The sequence below is a fragment of the Schistocerca nitens genome, chromosome 2 (assembly GCF_023898315.1).
Source record: "Schistocerca nitens isolate TAMUIC-IGC-003100 chromosome 2, iqSchNite1.1, whole genome shotgun sequence".
In the NCBI taxonomy this organism is placed as follows: domain Eukaryota; kingdom Metazoa; phylum Arthropoda; class Insecta; order Orthoptera; family Acrididae; genus Schistocerca; species Schistocerca nitens.
Window position 1 is genome coordinate 248170446 of NC_064615.1, and position 14970 is coordinate 248185415.

Genomic DNA, 14970 nt, shown 5'->3' on the forward strand with positions numbered 1-14970 from the left:
ACCATAACCTACCAGATTCTGTCCTATAATCACTGTCCAGGTCCATACCCCCCACCCCACTCCACCCCCACCCCCTCCCCCTGCCTCACCCTCCACCACTGGCAAAGAAAAAAAAATCATTTCCTAAGTTGGCAACACTCACAACATGAATGAAAACAAATGAACGGGCACAAACACTGTGGCAGTGCAGAATGAGAAACAGTTTAAGAAAGTCATTTGTAAATAGTGCAGTGCAGAGAATACTGCAGAATGCCAAAAACTGCCAAGTGCAGATGTGAAATGAAGCCTGTCGACGTCCACCTCTGCTGGCAAGGAGGGAAGAAGCGGAGAATATAAAGAAACACGTGTAAATAGCTTGCAGACCAACTTTATAAGGGAAACGCTGCTTTTACCCTAAAACAATCAAAAATGTATGAACATATTTATCCAGTTTACAGAATACCCACAGAAGTTGCTTTGTAAATAAAAGCAAAATGCGTCTAGTGTAATTCTTTTTAATTAGACTGCAGTCAGCTCAAGATGGATAACCTATAGTAACAGATATTCAACAGTTTTCATGTCAGCAGGTATCACAGGCCATTCTGTTTGCGAAGCAAGATGCCACAGTGGTTAGCACATTGGACTCACATTCGGCAGAACAACAGTGCAAGTCCCTGTCCAGCCATTCAGATTTAGATTTTCCATGATTTCCCTAAACCACTCCAAGCAAATGTCAGGATGCTTCCTTTGAAAAGGGTATGGCCAGTTTCTTTTTCCATCCTTTCATAATCTGAGTTTATGCTCTGTCACTTATGACCTAAATGTTGACAGGACATTAAACTCTGATCTTCATTCCTTTCTTTTTGTTTGGTTGATCCCTGCCCCCTGAAGGAAGGTGTTCACAGGGTGGACACAGTGCACTTGAGGAGTATCATCTTGAAATACAAACCCATCTGCAAAATGTTGACTGTAGGGCTAGATAATATATTCCGGGATCCTGTTCCAATGCTGCACAGCCCTCAAATTACACTCAGTAGTGATGAGAGGTACCTGACAAACACACATGGTACCAGACCAAAATATGACTGACCCATCTCCTTGGGATCTTTACGAGACAGCAGGTCTGAGAGGCTCATTGGTATCTGGCTACCTTTACACTCTTCTACAATGATAACCAGACACCAAAAAAATCCTGCACTCATCAATGAAGAGAAAACAATATCATTGATCCTGATTCCATTCCAGGTGTTCTCTTGCCCTCTTTATCAACCTTTAACAGTTCTGGGAGGGTCTGTATTGTTATTTATAGTGGACATCTAAAGGAACAAGACTTCTGGTCAGGTGAATACAGGGTTATAAATACAAAATCAAATAGGGGTAATGCAGGAGTAAGTTTAATAATGAATAAAAAATAGGAGTGTGGATAAGCTACAAACAGCATAGTGAACGCATTATTGTGGCCAAGATAGACACGAAGCCCACGCCTACTGCAGCAGTACAAGTTTATATGCCAACTAGCTCTGCAGATTACGAAGAAATTGATGAAATGTATGATGAGATAAAAGAAATTATTCAGGTAGTGAATGGAGATGAAAATTTAATAGTCATGGGTGATTGGAATTTGAGAATAGGAAAAGGGAGAGAAGGAAATATAGTAGGTGAATATGGATTGGGGCTAAGAAATGAAAGAGGAAGCCACCTGGTAGAATTTTGCGCAGAGCATAACTTAATCATAGCTAACACTTGGTTCAAGAATCATGAAAGAAGGTTGTATACATGGAAGAATCTTGGAGATACTAGAAGGTATCAGATAGATTATATAATGGTAAGACAGAGATTTAGTAACCAGGTTTTAAATTGTAAGACATTTCCAGGGGCAGATGTGGACTCTGACCACAGTCAGTTGGTTATGAACTGTAGATTAAAACTGAAGAAACTGAAAAAAGGTGGGAATTTAAGGAGATGGGACCTGGATAAACTGACTAAACCAGAGGTTGTACAGAGTTTCAGGGAGAGCATAAAGGAACAATTGACAGCAATGGGGGAAAGAAGTACAGTAGAAGAAGAATGGGTAGCTCTGAGGGATGAAGTAGTGAAGGCAGCGAGGATCAAGTAGGTACAAAGACGAGGGCTAGTAGAAATCCGTGGGTAACAGAAGAAATATTGAACTTAATTGATGAAAGGAGAAAATATAAAAATGCAGTAAATGAAGCAGGCAAAAAGGAATACAAACGTCTCAAAAATGAGATCGACAGGAAGTGCAAAATGGCTAAGCAGGGATGGCTAGAGGACAAATGTAAGGATGTAGAGGCTTATCTCACTAGGGGTAAGATAGATACTGCTTACAGGAAAATTAAAGGGACCTTTGGAGAAAAGTGAACCACTTGTATGAATATCAAGAGCTCAGATGGAAACCCAGTTCTAAGCAAAGAAGGGAAAGCGGAAAGGTGGAAGGAGTATATAGAGGGTCTATACAAGGGCAATGTACTTGAGGACAATATTATGGAAATAGAAGAGGATGTAGATGTAGATGAAATGGGAGATACGATACTGCATGAAGAGTTTGACAGAGCACTGAAAGACCTGAATCGAAACAAGGCCCCGGAAGTAGGCAACATTCCATTAGAACTACTGATGGCCTTGGGAGAGCCAGTCCTGACAAAACTCTACCATCTGGTGAGCAAGATGTATGAGACAGGCGAAATACCCTCAGACTTCAAGAAGAATATAATAATTCCAATTCCAAAGAAAGCAGGTGTTGACAGATGTGAAAATTACCGAACTATCAGTTTAATAAGTCACAGCTGCAAAATACTAACACGAATTCTTTTCAGACAAATGGAAAAACTGGTAGAAGCTGAGTTTGGATTCCATAGAAATATTGGAACACGTGAGGCAATACTGACCTTATGACTTATCTTAGAAGCAAGATTAAGGAAAGGCAAACCTACGTTTCTAGCATTTGTAGACTGAGAGAAAGCTTTTGAAAATGTTGATTGGGATACTCTCTTTCAAATTCTGAAGGTGGCAGGGGTAAACTGCAGGGAGCGAAAGGCTATTTACAATTTGTACAGAAACAAGGTGGCAGTTATAAGAGTCGAGGGGCATGGGAAGGGAGTGAGACAGGGTTGTAGCCTCTCCCCAATGTTATTCAATCTGTATATTGAGCTAGCAGTAAAGGAAACAAAAGAAAAATTCAGTGTAGGTATTAAAATCCATGGAGAAGAAATAAAAACTTTGAGGTTCACCGATGACATTGTAATTCTGTCAGAGACAGCAAAGGACTTGCAAGAGCAGTTGAACGGAATGGATAGTGTCTTGATAGGAGGATATAAGATGAACATCAACAAAAGCAAAACGAGGATAATGGAATGTAGTCAAATTAAGTCAGGTGATGCTGAGGGAATTAGATTAGGAAATGAGACACTTAGAGTAGTAAAGGAGTTTTGCTATTTGGGGAGCAAAATAACTGATGATGGTCGAAGTAGAGAGGATATAAAATGTAGACTGGCAATGGCAAGGAAAGCGTTTCTGAAGACGAGAAATTTGTTAACATCGAGTATAGATTTAAGTGTCAGGAAGTCATTTCTGAAAGTATTTGTATGGAGAGTAGCCATGTATGGAAGTGAAACATGGACGATAAATAGTTTGGACAAGAAGAGAATAGAAGCTTTCAAAATCTACATCTACATCTACATCCATATTCCGTAAGCCACCTGACGGTGTGTGGCGGAGGGTACCCTGAGTACCTCTATCATTTCTCCCTTCTATTCCAGTCTCGTATTGTTCATGGAAAGAAGGATTGTCAGTATGCTTCTGTGTGGGCTCTAATCTCTCTGATTTTATCCTCATGGTCTCTTTGCGAGATATACATAGGAGGGAGCAATATACTGCTTGACTCTTCGGTGAAGGTATGTTCTCGAAACTTTAACAAAAGCCCGTACCGAGCTACTGAGCGTTTCTCCTGCAGAGTCTTCCACTGGAGTTTATCTATCATGTCCGTAATGCTTTCGGGATTACTAAATGATCCTGTAACGAAGCACGCTGTCTCCGTTGGATCTTCTCTATCTCTTCTATCAACCCTATCTGGCACGGATCCCACACTGCTGAGCAGTATTCAAGCAGTGGGCGAACAAGCGTACTGTAACCTACTTCCTTTGTTTTCGGATTGCATTTCCTTAGGATTCTTCCAATGAATCTCAGTCTGGCATCTGCTTTACCAACGATCAACTTTATATGATCATTCCATTTTAAATCACTCCTAATGCGTACTCCCAGATAATTTATGGAATTAACTGCTTCCAGTTGCTGACCTGCTATTTTGTAGCTAAATGATAAGGGAAATATCTTTCTATATATTCGCACCACATTACACCTGTCTACATTGAGATTCAATTGCCATTCCCTGCACCATGCGTCAATTCGCTGCAGATCCTCCTGCATTTCAGTACAATTTTCCATTGTTACAACCTCTCGATACACTACAGCATCATCTGCAAAAAGCCTCAGGGAACTTCCGGTGTCATCAACAAGGTCATTTATGTATATTGTGAATAGCAACGGTCCGATGACACTCCCCTGCGGCACACCTGAAATCACTCTTACTTCGGAAGATTTCTCTCCATTGAGAATGACATGCTGTGTTCTGTTATCTAGGAATGTGGTGCTACAGAAGAATGCTGAAGATTAGATGGGTAGAGCAAATAACTAATGGGGAGGTATTAAATAGAATTGGGAAGAAGAGGAGCTTGTGGTACAGCTTGACAAGAAGAAGGGACTGGTTGGTAGGACATGTTTTGAGGCATCAAGGGATCACAAATTTAGCACTGGAGGGCAGCGTGGAGGGTAAAAATCGTAGAGGGAGACCAAGAGATGAATACACTAAGCAGATTCAGAAGGATGTAGGATGCAGTAAGTACTGGGAGATGAAGATGCTTGCACAGGATAGGGTAGCATGGAGAGCTGCATCAAACCAGTCTCAGGACTGAGGACCACAACAACAACAACAACCTAAAGGGCAAATTGATCATGTGGAGATGGTTAAATTCTGTCTCCCTCCCCCCTCCATCCAAAAGAAATGCATAAACGAAAGTCCACATTAAATTGCTTCTCATCAGGGTACCTAAGAGCCATAATTTGTATGTAACAGTCATCAGCTTGTGTTGTTGACCATGGGCAGCCACTACGAGGTAGATCTCATGATAGTGGTTGAATGTTCAAATGACATTGCTCTGGTGTACATTTTGATGGGCAACATTATGTGGTGACAACCCTTCTTCCTGCAAAGTAACAATGCTCACATGGTCTAAGGTTGAAATGAGAGTTTGGGACATGTTGACACTTGGAATAGTATACATAAACCATCTTGTCCCGTTCACGATTGGAGGCACAGTGAACTCAAACAAACTATACTGAGAATGCATATTTACCTTTACCACTATTATACAGATGGTTGTGCACAGTGATTTTGTTTGGCCAAAAAGAATATTGAAAAACACACACACAGGATGTCCCAAAAAACACTGACTATAATTAGTATGTTTTTGGGAAAGCTCACAGCATTGCTGTGTTGTACTTTTTTTTTTTTTTTGGGGGGGGGGGGGGGGAGGCTCACTAATCGCTTCTCAACAAGGAACCCATATTTAGAAATGCACAGCTTGGGCACTGGAGAGTGTCAAAGCCTGAAGTAGGCACGTGTTGCACATTATGTCAGTAAACCTAGCTCATCACACTGTCTGCATTACAAATAGGCTTTGTACTTTGTACCTTCTACATCAACATAGAGCCTACATTGGTGATGCTGAGCCTCATGCACATGAGCCAATATGTGTAGTTGTCTTTGAAATATTTCAGTTGCTCTGTGTACTCCAGCAATAACGTCCTCTGCTGACTGCAGGTATGCCACACACCATACTCTTCATACTACCTCATAAAAAATAGCCAAGAGGTGTCAGACCTGGCAACTATGCGGACCATGAAACTGTGCCACCCCTACTAATCCATCAATTGCAATGTTGAAGTGATTCTGTATATTGACATCAAAGTGTGCTGGAGCTCCATATTGCATCTACATTCCATCTAAACATGACAATAGGGCAGGCAAAACATCTCTGATAAATGTGAGATAGATTGGTCCTCTTAGTCCGTCTGACAGCAGCTATGACCCAGTGATATGGTCACCAGTTATCAACATGATAATATTGATCCTGTGTGAATGATTTTGAATCACCTGCGCATGCAGATTTTTGTCTGTCTGAATGTGCATGTTGTACAGTTTTATTTATGCCGTCTTTAGTAACATGCCTACATCTGTGAATAGAACCAAGCTTGAGAATTGTGGCTGGAGTATGCACTATTGTAAATACCACTGCTCAAACTGTACTCATCATGGGTAGTCCTCCTCCTGTAATGCCTGGACTTTCTGCAGATGCTATGGATGGAGCCTGGGATCATGGACAACACGCCACACAGCATTTTTGTCTGTGTGCAGCGCTTGTGCCACCTGACAAGTGCTGGTGGCTGGATCCATTTTGAACATCATCAGCACATCCCTCTCCAAATGTAGTGTTCGAGCTGAGTCTGGATGACCTGAAACACATTTCAGCACCTACCAAAGGACAAACAATAGTCTGTGGATGGTATCAGGCACAAAGTGTTACTACTTTACTGTACAATGTACACACCCCAGACAGCAAATACGCACATGCAACTTTCCAGCTTCTCTGAGATGTCTTTTAATGGCCATGAATGAAGAATGATGTGTGGTAAATCTAGTTGGAAAACATTCCACATACAATGTTTCAGCAGCTCTCCGATTTCAATCTGCTTTGCTGTATGCAAGCAACATGTCAGTCATTTCTGCAGCTGTGTGCTAGTACGTGTCATACTGCAGTCAAAAACATTACTCTACTGGCAGATTGCACAAGGTTCACAGTAGGATGCACATTAGGGCTATGTGGAGGAATGTAGCACATGTGCAGGAATGTTATTAAGCACAGGTCATTCATCCATTAATATTAAAAATTAAAAAAATATTGAGTGTCCTGTAATATTTTGTGTAATATAATATCTTGTATAGACACCTTTTATTAACCTGACACGTTCCACATCATTACGAAGTGTCGTATTCATGATCTGTGGAACAAGTACTAATCTAATCCACAGTATAGATGACTAAAGAGTTGCATCCCTTCCATATTCAGACACCAAAATAAATCAGAACAAACCAACACAACCATTCATGCTCAGATTTAAGTGGTCTCCAGCACCCAAGCTCTACATTTCTGGATATGGGTTCCATCTTTAAAATTGATCAGTTTGGCTTCCCACACAACATACCAATCTTTGCTGCTGTTTTTTTTTTTTTTTTTTTTTTTTTTTTTTTTTTTTTTTTTTACACTGTGTGTGTGTGTGTGTGTGTGTGTGTGTGTGTGTGTGTGTGTGTGTAATACACAAGCTAACTAAGCATGTGATCAGGGTGGTACAAAACAATTTGTGATCAGTGAAAATAGTTAGATGTCTCAACAGACAGGGTAGTAGATGAGAGGAGAAGTAGTCAGAATACAAACAGAATGGTAAATGATATTACCTGTTTTCCATATGTAATACACATGGGTTGGACAAAAATATGGAAACAGGTATGTGTAGTCACATTTGAAGTGCATGTTTTCCACATTTATGTCAGTAATCATTTTCATTATGGCCTATTTTATTGTATTAAGCTGTAGACAATCCACCAGTCATATTTATGTTTCTTCCATGTTTTTCTGCAGATCATTGCTGACCAAAAATTGTAGTCCAAGGACCTAACAATTTTCTGATCATAGACAGAAATAAAAGAAATTTTTTTCTAAGAATATGGAAACACCATTAGAAATGTGTGTTTGAACATACTCGTAAATGCAGATGCCTGGCAAGCCTGTCATATCTGACAACGAATGGCACCTGTGCAGTATCTTAAATACTTTGCAAATGTCAATAATTGTCAGAACGGTGTTTAGTGCAATTCTTAGTGCTTTATATTGGAGCTAAGTGAGCTCAAACATAGGCAAAATGTTGATACTCATATAGTGGGTTCTTCCATAACCAAGGGAGTCAAAGTGGAAGCATTGTATCAAAGATTTATACTGCATACAGGGAAATTTGGAAAATATCATCTGCTAAGTAACAATGTGGATGAAAGTGTGTGGAGTAATCATGATAGAATTGCAGAAATGAATGTCTGAATCCTGTCTGCACCAAAACAATGTGAAAGGAACTCCACAAGCTGGGAATCGCAGGGTGAGCTGGAATTCTAAAACCATTCATCAGTGATGCTAATGCCCATGCTAGAGCCATAAAACTTGGACTGCGGAGCAATGGAACAAAGTCATTTTGTTGGATAATTCTTGTTTCACATTGTTTCCAACTAGCAGCCTAGTTTGCGTCGAAGTATGAAATGTGGCAGGGGATCAGCTATGATTCGAGCAGCTGTATCATGGTATCCCATGAGCCCCATGGTTACTCTGAAAGGTGGCATTACTGCCAAGGTTCCCCAATGATGATGCTGTGTTCCAAGACAACCAGACCCCTGTTCCCACACCTTGTATCATCCAGGACTGGTTTTGTGAGCACAAGGATGAATTTCCACATCTCCCTTGGCCATCATAGTCACTGTATCTCAATATCCTTTGTAGTCTGCTTTGGAGTGTAGGGTGCATGATGGCTATCTACCTCCATCAACGTTGTTACCTGAACTTGCCATCATTTTGCAAAAAGAATGGTATAAAATTGCCTTGAAAACCATATAGTACCTGACTGTATACATTTCAAGATGACTGGAATCTGTTTTGAATGTAAACATGTCTCCTATACTATTTTAGACACAGTAACATGATGTGTTTTTGGTGTTTCCATATTTTTGTCCAATCCCTGTAGCTGTGCAAGAGTAGTTTCAAATTTTAAGTCCAGATATATATTATTTCCATACTTAAATACTGGGCAGTTTGATCTTTTAAAAACTTATTTCTTAATTAGTTGTGAGAGGAGAAAAGAAACATGACACTGGTGAAGTACAGTGCACAAAGCCATACAAATAAAGAGACATAACTACACCACCCACTGCCTCTTATCTTGGCTTCCTAGTGATCTGCTCCCACAGAAACTCATACAATTCCTGAAGAGAAAAACCTATTTTTCTCATAAATGTGTTACAGTCATTATTTATTTTTATATGTGTTATTTTGATTGAGAGCTGTGCTTATTGAAGGTAAGTGTTTGTCTCTCTATGAGTTTAATTTACTACATTCAAAATTGTTAGTTAAGTGTGTGTGATATGTGTAAGAACTTTACATCAATTACAATTTAAGTCATTTTCTTCAGCCAAACACAGCAAAAGATCTTAAATCTTTTTCAAAAGCCATTGAATTTTGTATTGGCATGGTAAGTGTTTAAATAAATTCTTATAAATATTTGCAGTGTGTATGAACTATATCAAATTAGTTGTTAATCAGAGTGACACAGAGAACCCCCCTGGTTGTGTGAATTGTTATTTTTATATGCATATTCACATACTATAATAATTCAGTTTAAATGTAAAACATTTCTTGCAGTCTTTTCAGTGGAGAGCCCCAGTTCACGATATTGTGTGAACATAATACCACCTACAGATTGGCAGAGTGCTTTTAACTTGTGCAAGGAACGTGGATCAGACAAAAGCATTCTTCAGATATTAAATGACTTAGGCAGTGAAAAGTTTTACAGTACACTACATCTCTACAATATATATGCATTTTGGGGAGATGTGAGAAAAATTTCAAATTCTACAGCTGGTGATGTGAAGGAAAGATTGAGGTAAATATATATGTTCCATACATTATGAGAAAAAATCATATGTACAAATAAAGAAAAGTAAGCTACAGAACTCATTCTTGGTAGAAATTATGAACAAGGAAGTGAAGCTAATAAAGAATAAGTAATAAAGAAATGGCTCATTTTGCAATAGCTCACTGTAATGCAAGCACGCATATATCAGATTGATGAATGAAACCCAAGAGAAAGTTCCATCAAGCCCATCACACTGACATACTATCCTAGTTTCAAAGAACTCTCATACTTAAATTATATATTTTTTGCCTCATTCTCTCAACTCTACCTATCTATCTATCCATCTATCTATTCCTCTATGTATCTACCTATGCGATCCTGAAATCATGGTGACTTTTTTTATTTAATGCCCTGAATAGTCTCATTTTCTTTATTCATTTGTTGCATTTAACTCTATTTTGCCTTCATTTTCTTCACTGTTCTTCTGATATCTCATTTTATCTTATGTATTCCTCTTCCAGTTCCACTGACCACTGACCTGTCTTTAGATCTTAAGAGTTGCACAATTTATTTTACTTAAATGAAAAGTAGTAGAAGTATTTGAGTTTCTGATTTCCTGGGTATTGTCTATTTTGCTCTAGTTTGCATAGAAATGTGGAGGTATGGAAGTAAATGAACTTCCTCCATGGCCTGCAGGATTACCTGAATTCCTTCAGTTCACTTGTCTTATGAACCTGTATATGGCAGCAGAGGCTGCCAAGGTACTCTTGTCTGCCAGACTCCATAGAGATTGTATGCAGCCCAAAGTTAAGTGCTTCTGAATCAGAGCCTGGGATTCGCTAGCTGTTCATGTACAAGCAGAGATCTGTCGTCCCCTATCAATATCATCATTTGGAAGCCAGTCATTTTGTCCATTGTATAATACATTTAACCCTCATTATAGCAGACTTTGATATATCAGCTGGTTATAATTAAACTGACAGTGTTCCAAGTGTTGCAGCGTGGGCTGTATACGTCACAGGATGCTGAAACACCATAGGTATGTTCATTAATTGCTGCTGAAAAAATAATAGTTCCACTTTCTGCCACCATGTGAAAATATGGCACTGTAAACAGAGAGAATGTGAAATGTTTCTGTTTTGATGTCAGTATGTTGTTTGTCACTTGGCGATGTGTGTTGATTTCTTTTGTGAAGTGATTGCTAGTGTAGAGGGAAGAAGGTTGAAGTTTTCCATATCAGGCACAATGGCCATTGAGAAGAAAGATCATGCAGTGCTGGGAAAATTATTTTATCAGAACAGCAGCAATAGCAGCACTGCATTGCGTGAATATTGGCAACAGAATCAGCTGCATAGAGGCTCCGTATCAATAAATGAGTTAAAGAATGAAATCAAGAAATTTGAAGGAACAGGTGAATTAGGTGGTGCAGCAGGGAGAGGGAGGCAGCCCATTCCCATGGCAGTTGTTGGTGAAGTTGCTATAGCTATACCCAATTGTGCAGCACATGCCTCAAATTCTGAAAACAGTGCACAAGCTGTGTCTTGGGAGTTGCCTCTCTCCTGATCAACAGTTCGAAAGATTTTGCAGCATGTTTTACACTGGTATCCATACAAGATTCAGAATGTACACCAAATGAAGCCCCAAGATAGGCTACAACACCATGACTTTGCCTTTCGTTTATTGGGATAATGGAAATGGATGACATATGGCCGCAGAATATTCTTTGGATGGATGAGGCACATTTTACTCTGCACAGTACCATTAATCCAAAGAACTGTTAGATTAGGGGTTCTACTCTGCCACATGTTATGCAGGAACATCCATTGCACTCAGCTTATGTGACTGTTGTGTGGTTTCACAAGGTTCTTCATTCTCACTCCATTTTCTTTAAGAAGATGACATCTCACAGGCCTGTCAGGTGTAAAGTGACATCTACACATTATGAGGACCTCTTTGTGCAACATGTGATTCCAGCTTTAGAAGAATGCACTTGTGTCCACACTATTATTTTAATGCAAGATGGGGTGACACCAGATGTTGCTTGACAAGTGGAAGATTTGCTTTGAGAAATCTTTGATAACGACCACATCATCTCTAAGCAGTTTCAAGATGTGTAGCCATCCACATCTTCCGACCTGAATCTGTTTAGCTTCTGGTTGTGGGATTATTTGACAGATCATGTCTATCAGGGATGTATTCAAACTCTTCCTGATCTGAAGAGTAGCATATGATGACATATAACTCTGATTACACTGGATATGCTGTGAGCAGTTGTCAACCATGACATGTTATGGATGTAGCATTTTGCTGGCTCAGAAGACCACACTGAACACATATTGTAACTTGTGACCATATCCTAACAAACATGTTAGAACCACCATTATCATGTGTTTGATTGTTCATCCTCTTTTCCTGCACCCAAACCACATTCTGACTGCTTACAGTACCATATATTGACGTGATGGCAGAAAGTGGATTGTTATTTTATCAGCATCCTTGATGAGCACTCCAGTTGGTGAACACACCTATGACATTTCACCATCATGTGATGTATACAACCTGTACCGCAGCACTCAGAACACCATCAGTTAAAACATAACCATCTGGTACCACTCTGTCTGCATTGTGGGTTGGTGAGCAGCCCATCTATATTTGTTCCTAATAAAGTGATCCATCAAGATGTTCACCTTATTGATACTAACAGCTGCATGAGATGAATATCTGGATTAGACAATAGGATCTTCTCTGGTTGGTACCTTCAATCACCACTAAGATGTAATTAAGAACTTCCCCAATTCTTAGTTAGAATCTCCTTTTACTGCCCTATTTTGCAACAATATTTCTTAAATATTGTGCTAATGTTCATGAAAGTTGTTAGAATGCTTTAGGAATTCACTTTATTTATTTAAAAAAGTACTCATTGCAGTACACAGCAGAGGGAAATTGTTTCAGTTTCTAATGTATCTGTCTTTTGTGTCATGTATGTGATGTTAACTCCTTAAAGAAACTGCCATTCTTTGGAGTATGAACACAGAACTGCTATGAACAGTGTAGTTGTTTCTTGAGCATGGCTGAGGGTGATATTACCAAGTTGAATATAATTTTTATGACACCACTTTCCGCAAAACACTACTCTTTTATTGGCCAGACAAGTTTTGGCACCTATGTGGAATCTTTTATTTTGTAAACACATTCTACATATTTTTGTTGACTGAGTAACAAAGAGAAACAGATCATTTGGCTTGGTGTTTAAGTCAGAAAATGTTAGACTATAGATCCAAATGCCCAAAGTTCAATCCTCAGTCAGTCCCAGGATTTTGTCTGGTACCTATAGCTTCTATAATCTCTGGGAATATTTTATACACGTGAAAAATATCAAGTTAACCATGGTTCAGAGTCTTCATTAAATGATAGACCTCCTGTAACAGACTGGGTAAGTCTACTCAGAGATTGCAGGAAGGTTAGTGCATATTACCTCCACTAAGAGGTACAGGTAAAGTACTGTAGTAATCAAACCAATTTTAGGATTAACAACAGCTTTACTTTTTACATCTGCGTATATCTTTTGATGGACAGCTTGTTTCCTGTGTTATTGCTTTAAGCATATACATTATAATATGATTGCGCACTTAACGGTCCTCATTTGTGAATTGGATCTGACAAGGTGGCATGTTGTCATATATTTTCATGGACAGCATGTCATCTGAAACGTAATTCAGAAGGGAATGTTTTAAAAACCTGTCTTATTTTGCAAACATGAGTAAAAATTCAGAAACTAGAGCTGGTCACTACAGGAAAAAATGAAACACTCTTGGAACAAATACTAAAGAAGATCAGAGATTTAATAATATGTTGACAGTGAATTCTGTAGGCATGGAGCACAAGGTCAGATAAGGAAGGATTGGGAAAGAGATTCCTTTTTCAAAGGAACTAATGCAAAGGAACCAGCCTGCCATTTACCTTAAGCAATTTAGGGAAAATTTGGATACCATAAATGTGGAGGGCTGGATGATTACTTGAGTCATAGTGTTCCCAAATGTGAATCTAATATTGTAGTCAAAGTGGCATCTCAGTTGATGATGTAAATGTCGAAGTGATGAATTCACTTTTTAATTTGCACTTCATGTTCTGTTATTTTATAATGAGGGAGTACTTTCAGAGATGTGAAATGATTTAAAACATATGTTATCACAGATAAGCAACTATTACGAACTGCTTTTGTAGACTACAACCAGAACCAACAATTACTATTGATATGTTATTCCCAGTATCAAGAGCAATAGCCACTGTCCCATCATACTCAAACAAAATGTCAATTTACATCATACATAATTAGCAGAAAAGCTACAAATTAAATAAATTTTTACGTCTTCCTTTCTGCTGTTCATTAATTACTACACAATTAAAAATTATATGAATAAACTGGTAACTGTATTAATTGAGACTTATTTTCAATGAACATTTATTCTTCCCACAATGTAAACATTTAGTTCATTTATAAAACTAAGTATATTTTTAGTTGTGGAGATCCACATTTCCTGCCTCCTGTCTGTGAACAAGCTGTCAGATTGTTCTGCTTGACAAAAGAGAAGAAAATCTCCTTCTTGTACTCAAATAGGGATGACGAATGGGTGTGAAAATTGTTTTTGGAAGGATGATTCCTGAACCTTGCCCACAGCTCTGCTTGTGTTCTTGTAATGGTTAGCTAATGTAATGTTTTCAATATACAGAATAAGTGTAGTAAGTATTTAAATGTGATCTGCTCAAAAAATATAAAAACATTCAATTTGTTGCTCACAGTTTAAATTTTCTTCCTTGGACGGGGAGTGAAAATCCTGGCACTGATGCAAACTGTGGATTAGTGACAGGTCTGCCAGGACAGGGTGGACTAAAACTTCTGCCATCCCCCTGTCATAATAGACACATCAGTCTATGCTTAGTCAATTCTTCTGAAGATTATCAACATGACGGTATCTTCTGTGCAAATTTAACAGATGATAAAACAAAAAGGGAACCTGAACTCACACTGCGGTTGGTATAGAGCGCCAAAATTCTGTAATTGATTAAAGTTTTCAAGTAGTAATTTAGTACAAATCCTATTACATACTGATGCTGTATATAGTTTCTAAAACTGTGTTTACTTGATTATATTTTATAATCTAATTCATTCTCACATGTTGTTGAATA

The 14970-nt window shown here is 38.7% G+C and overlaps 1 protein-coding gene across 3 annotated transcripts in view; it reads left to right on the forward strand.

Moving 5' to 3' along the window:
* Positions 1-14970, forward strand: part of LOC126235966 (adhesion G-protein coupled receptor G6-like) — a 191859-nt gene that overhangs the window by 35031 nt on the left and 141858 nt on the right. Inside the window, exons 4-5 of one of the 3 annotated variants that reach the window (XM_049944937.1) lie at positions 9570-9810; positions 14584-14814. In XM_049944937.1, coding sequence (XP_049800894.1) covers positions 9570-9810; positions 14584-14814 — 472 coding nt within the window. Of the gene's footprint in view, positions 1-9569; positions 9811-14583; positions 14815-14970 lie in introns of those variants that run through there. The other 2 variants (XM_049944938.1, XM_049944939.1) reach the window with 2 other exon arrangements.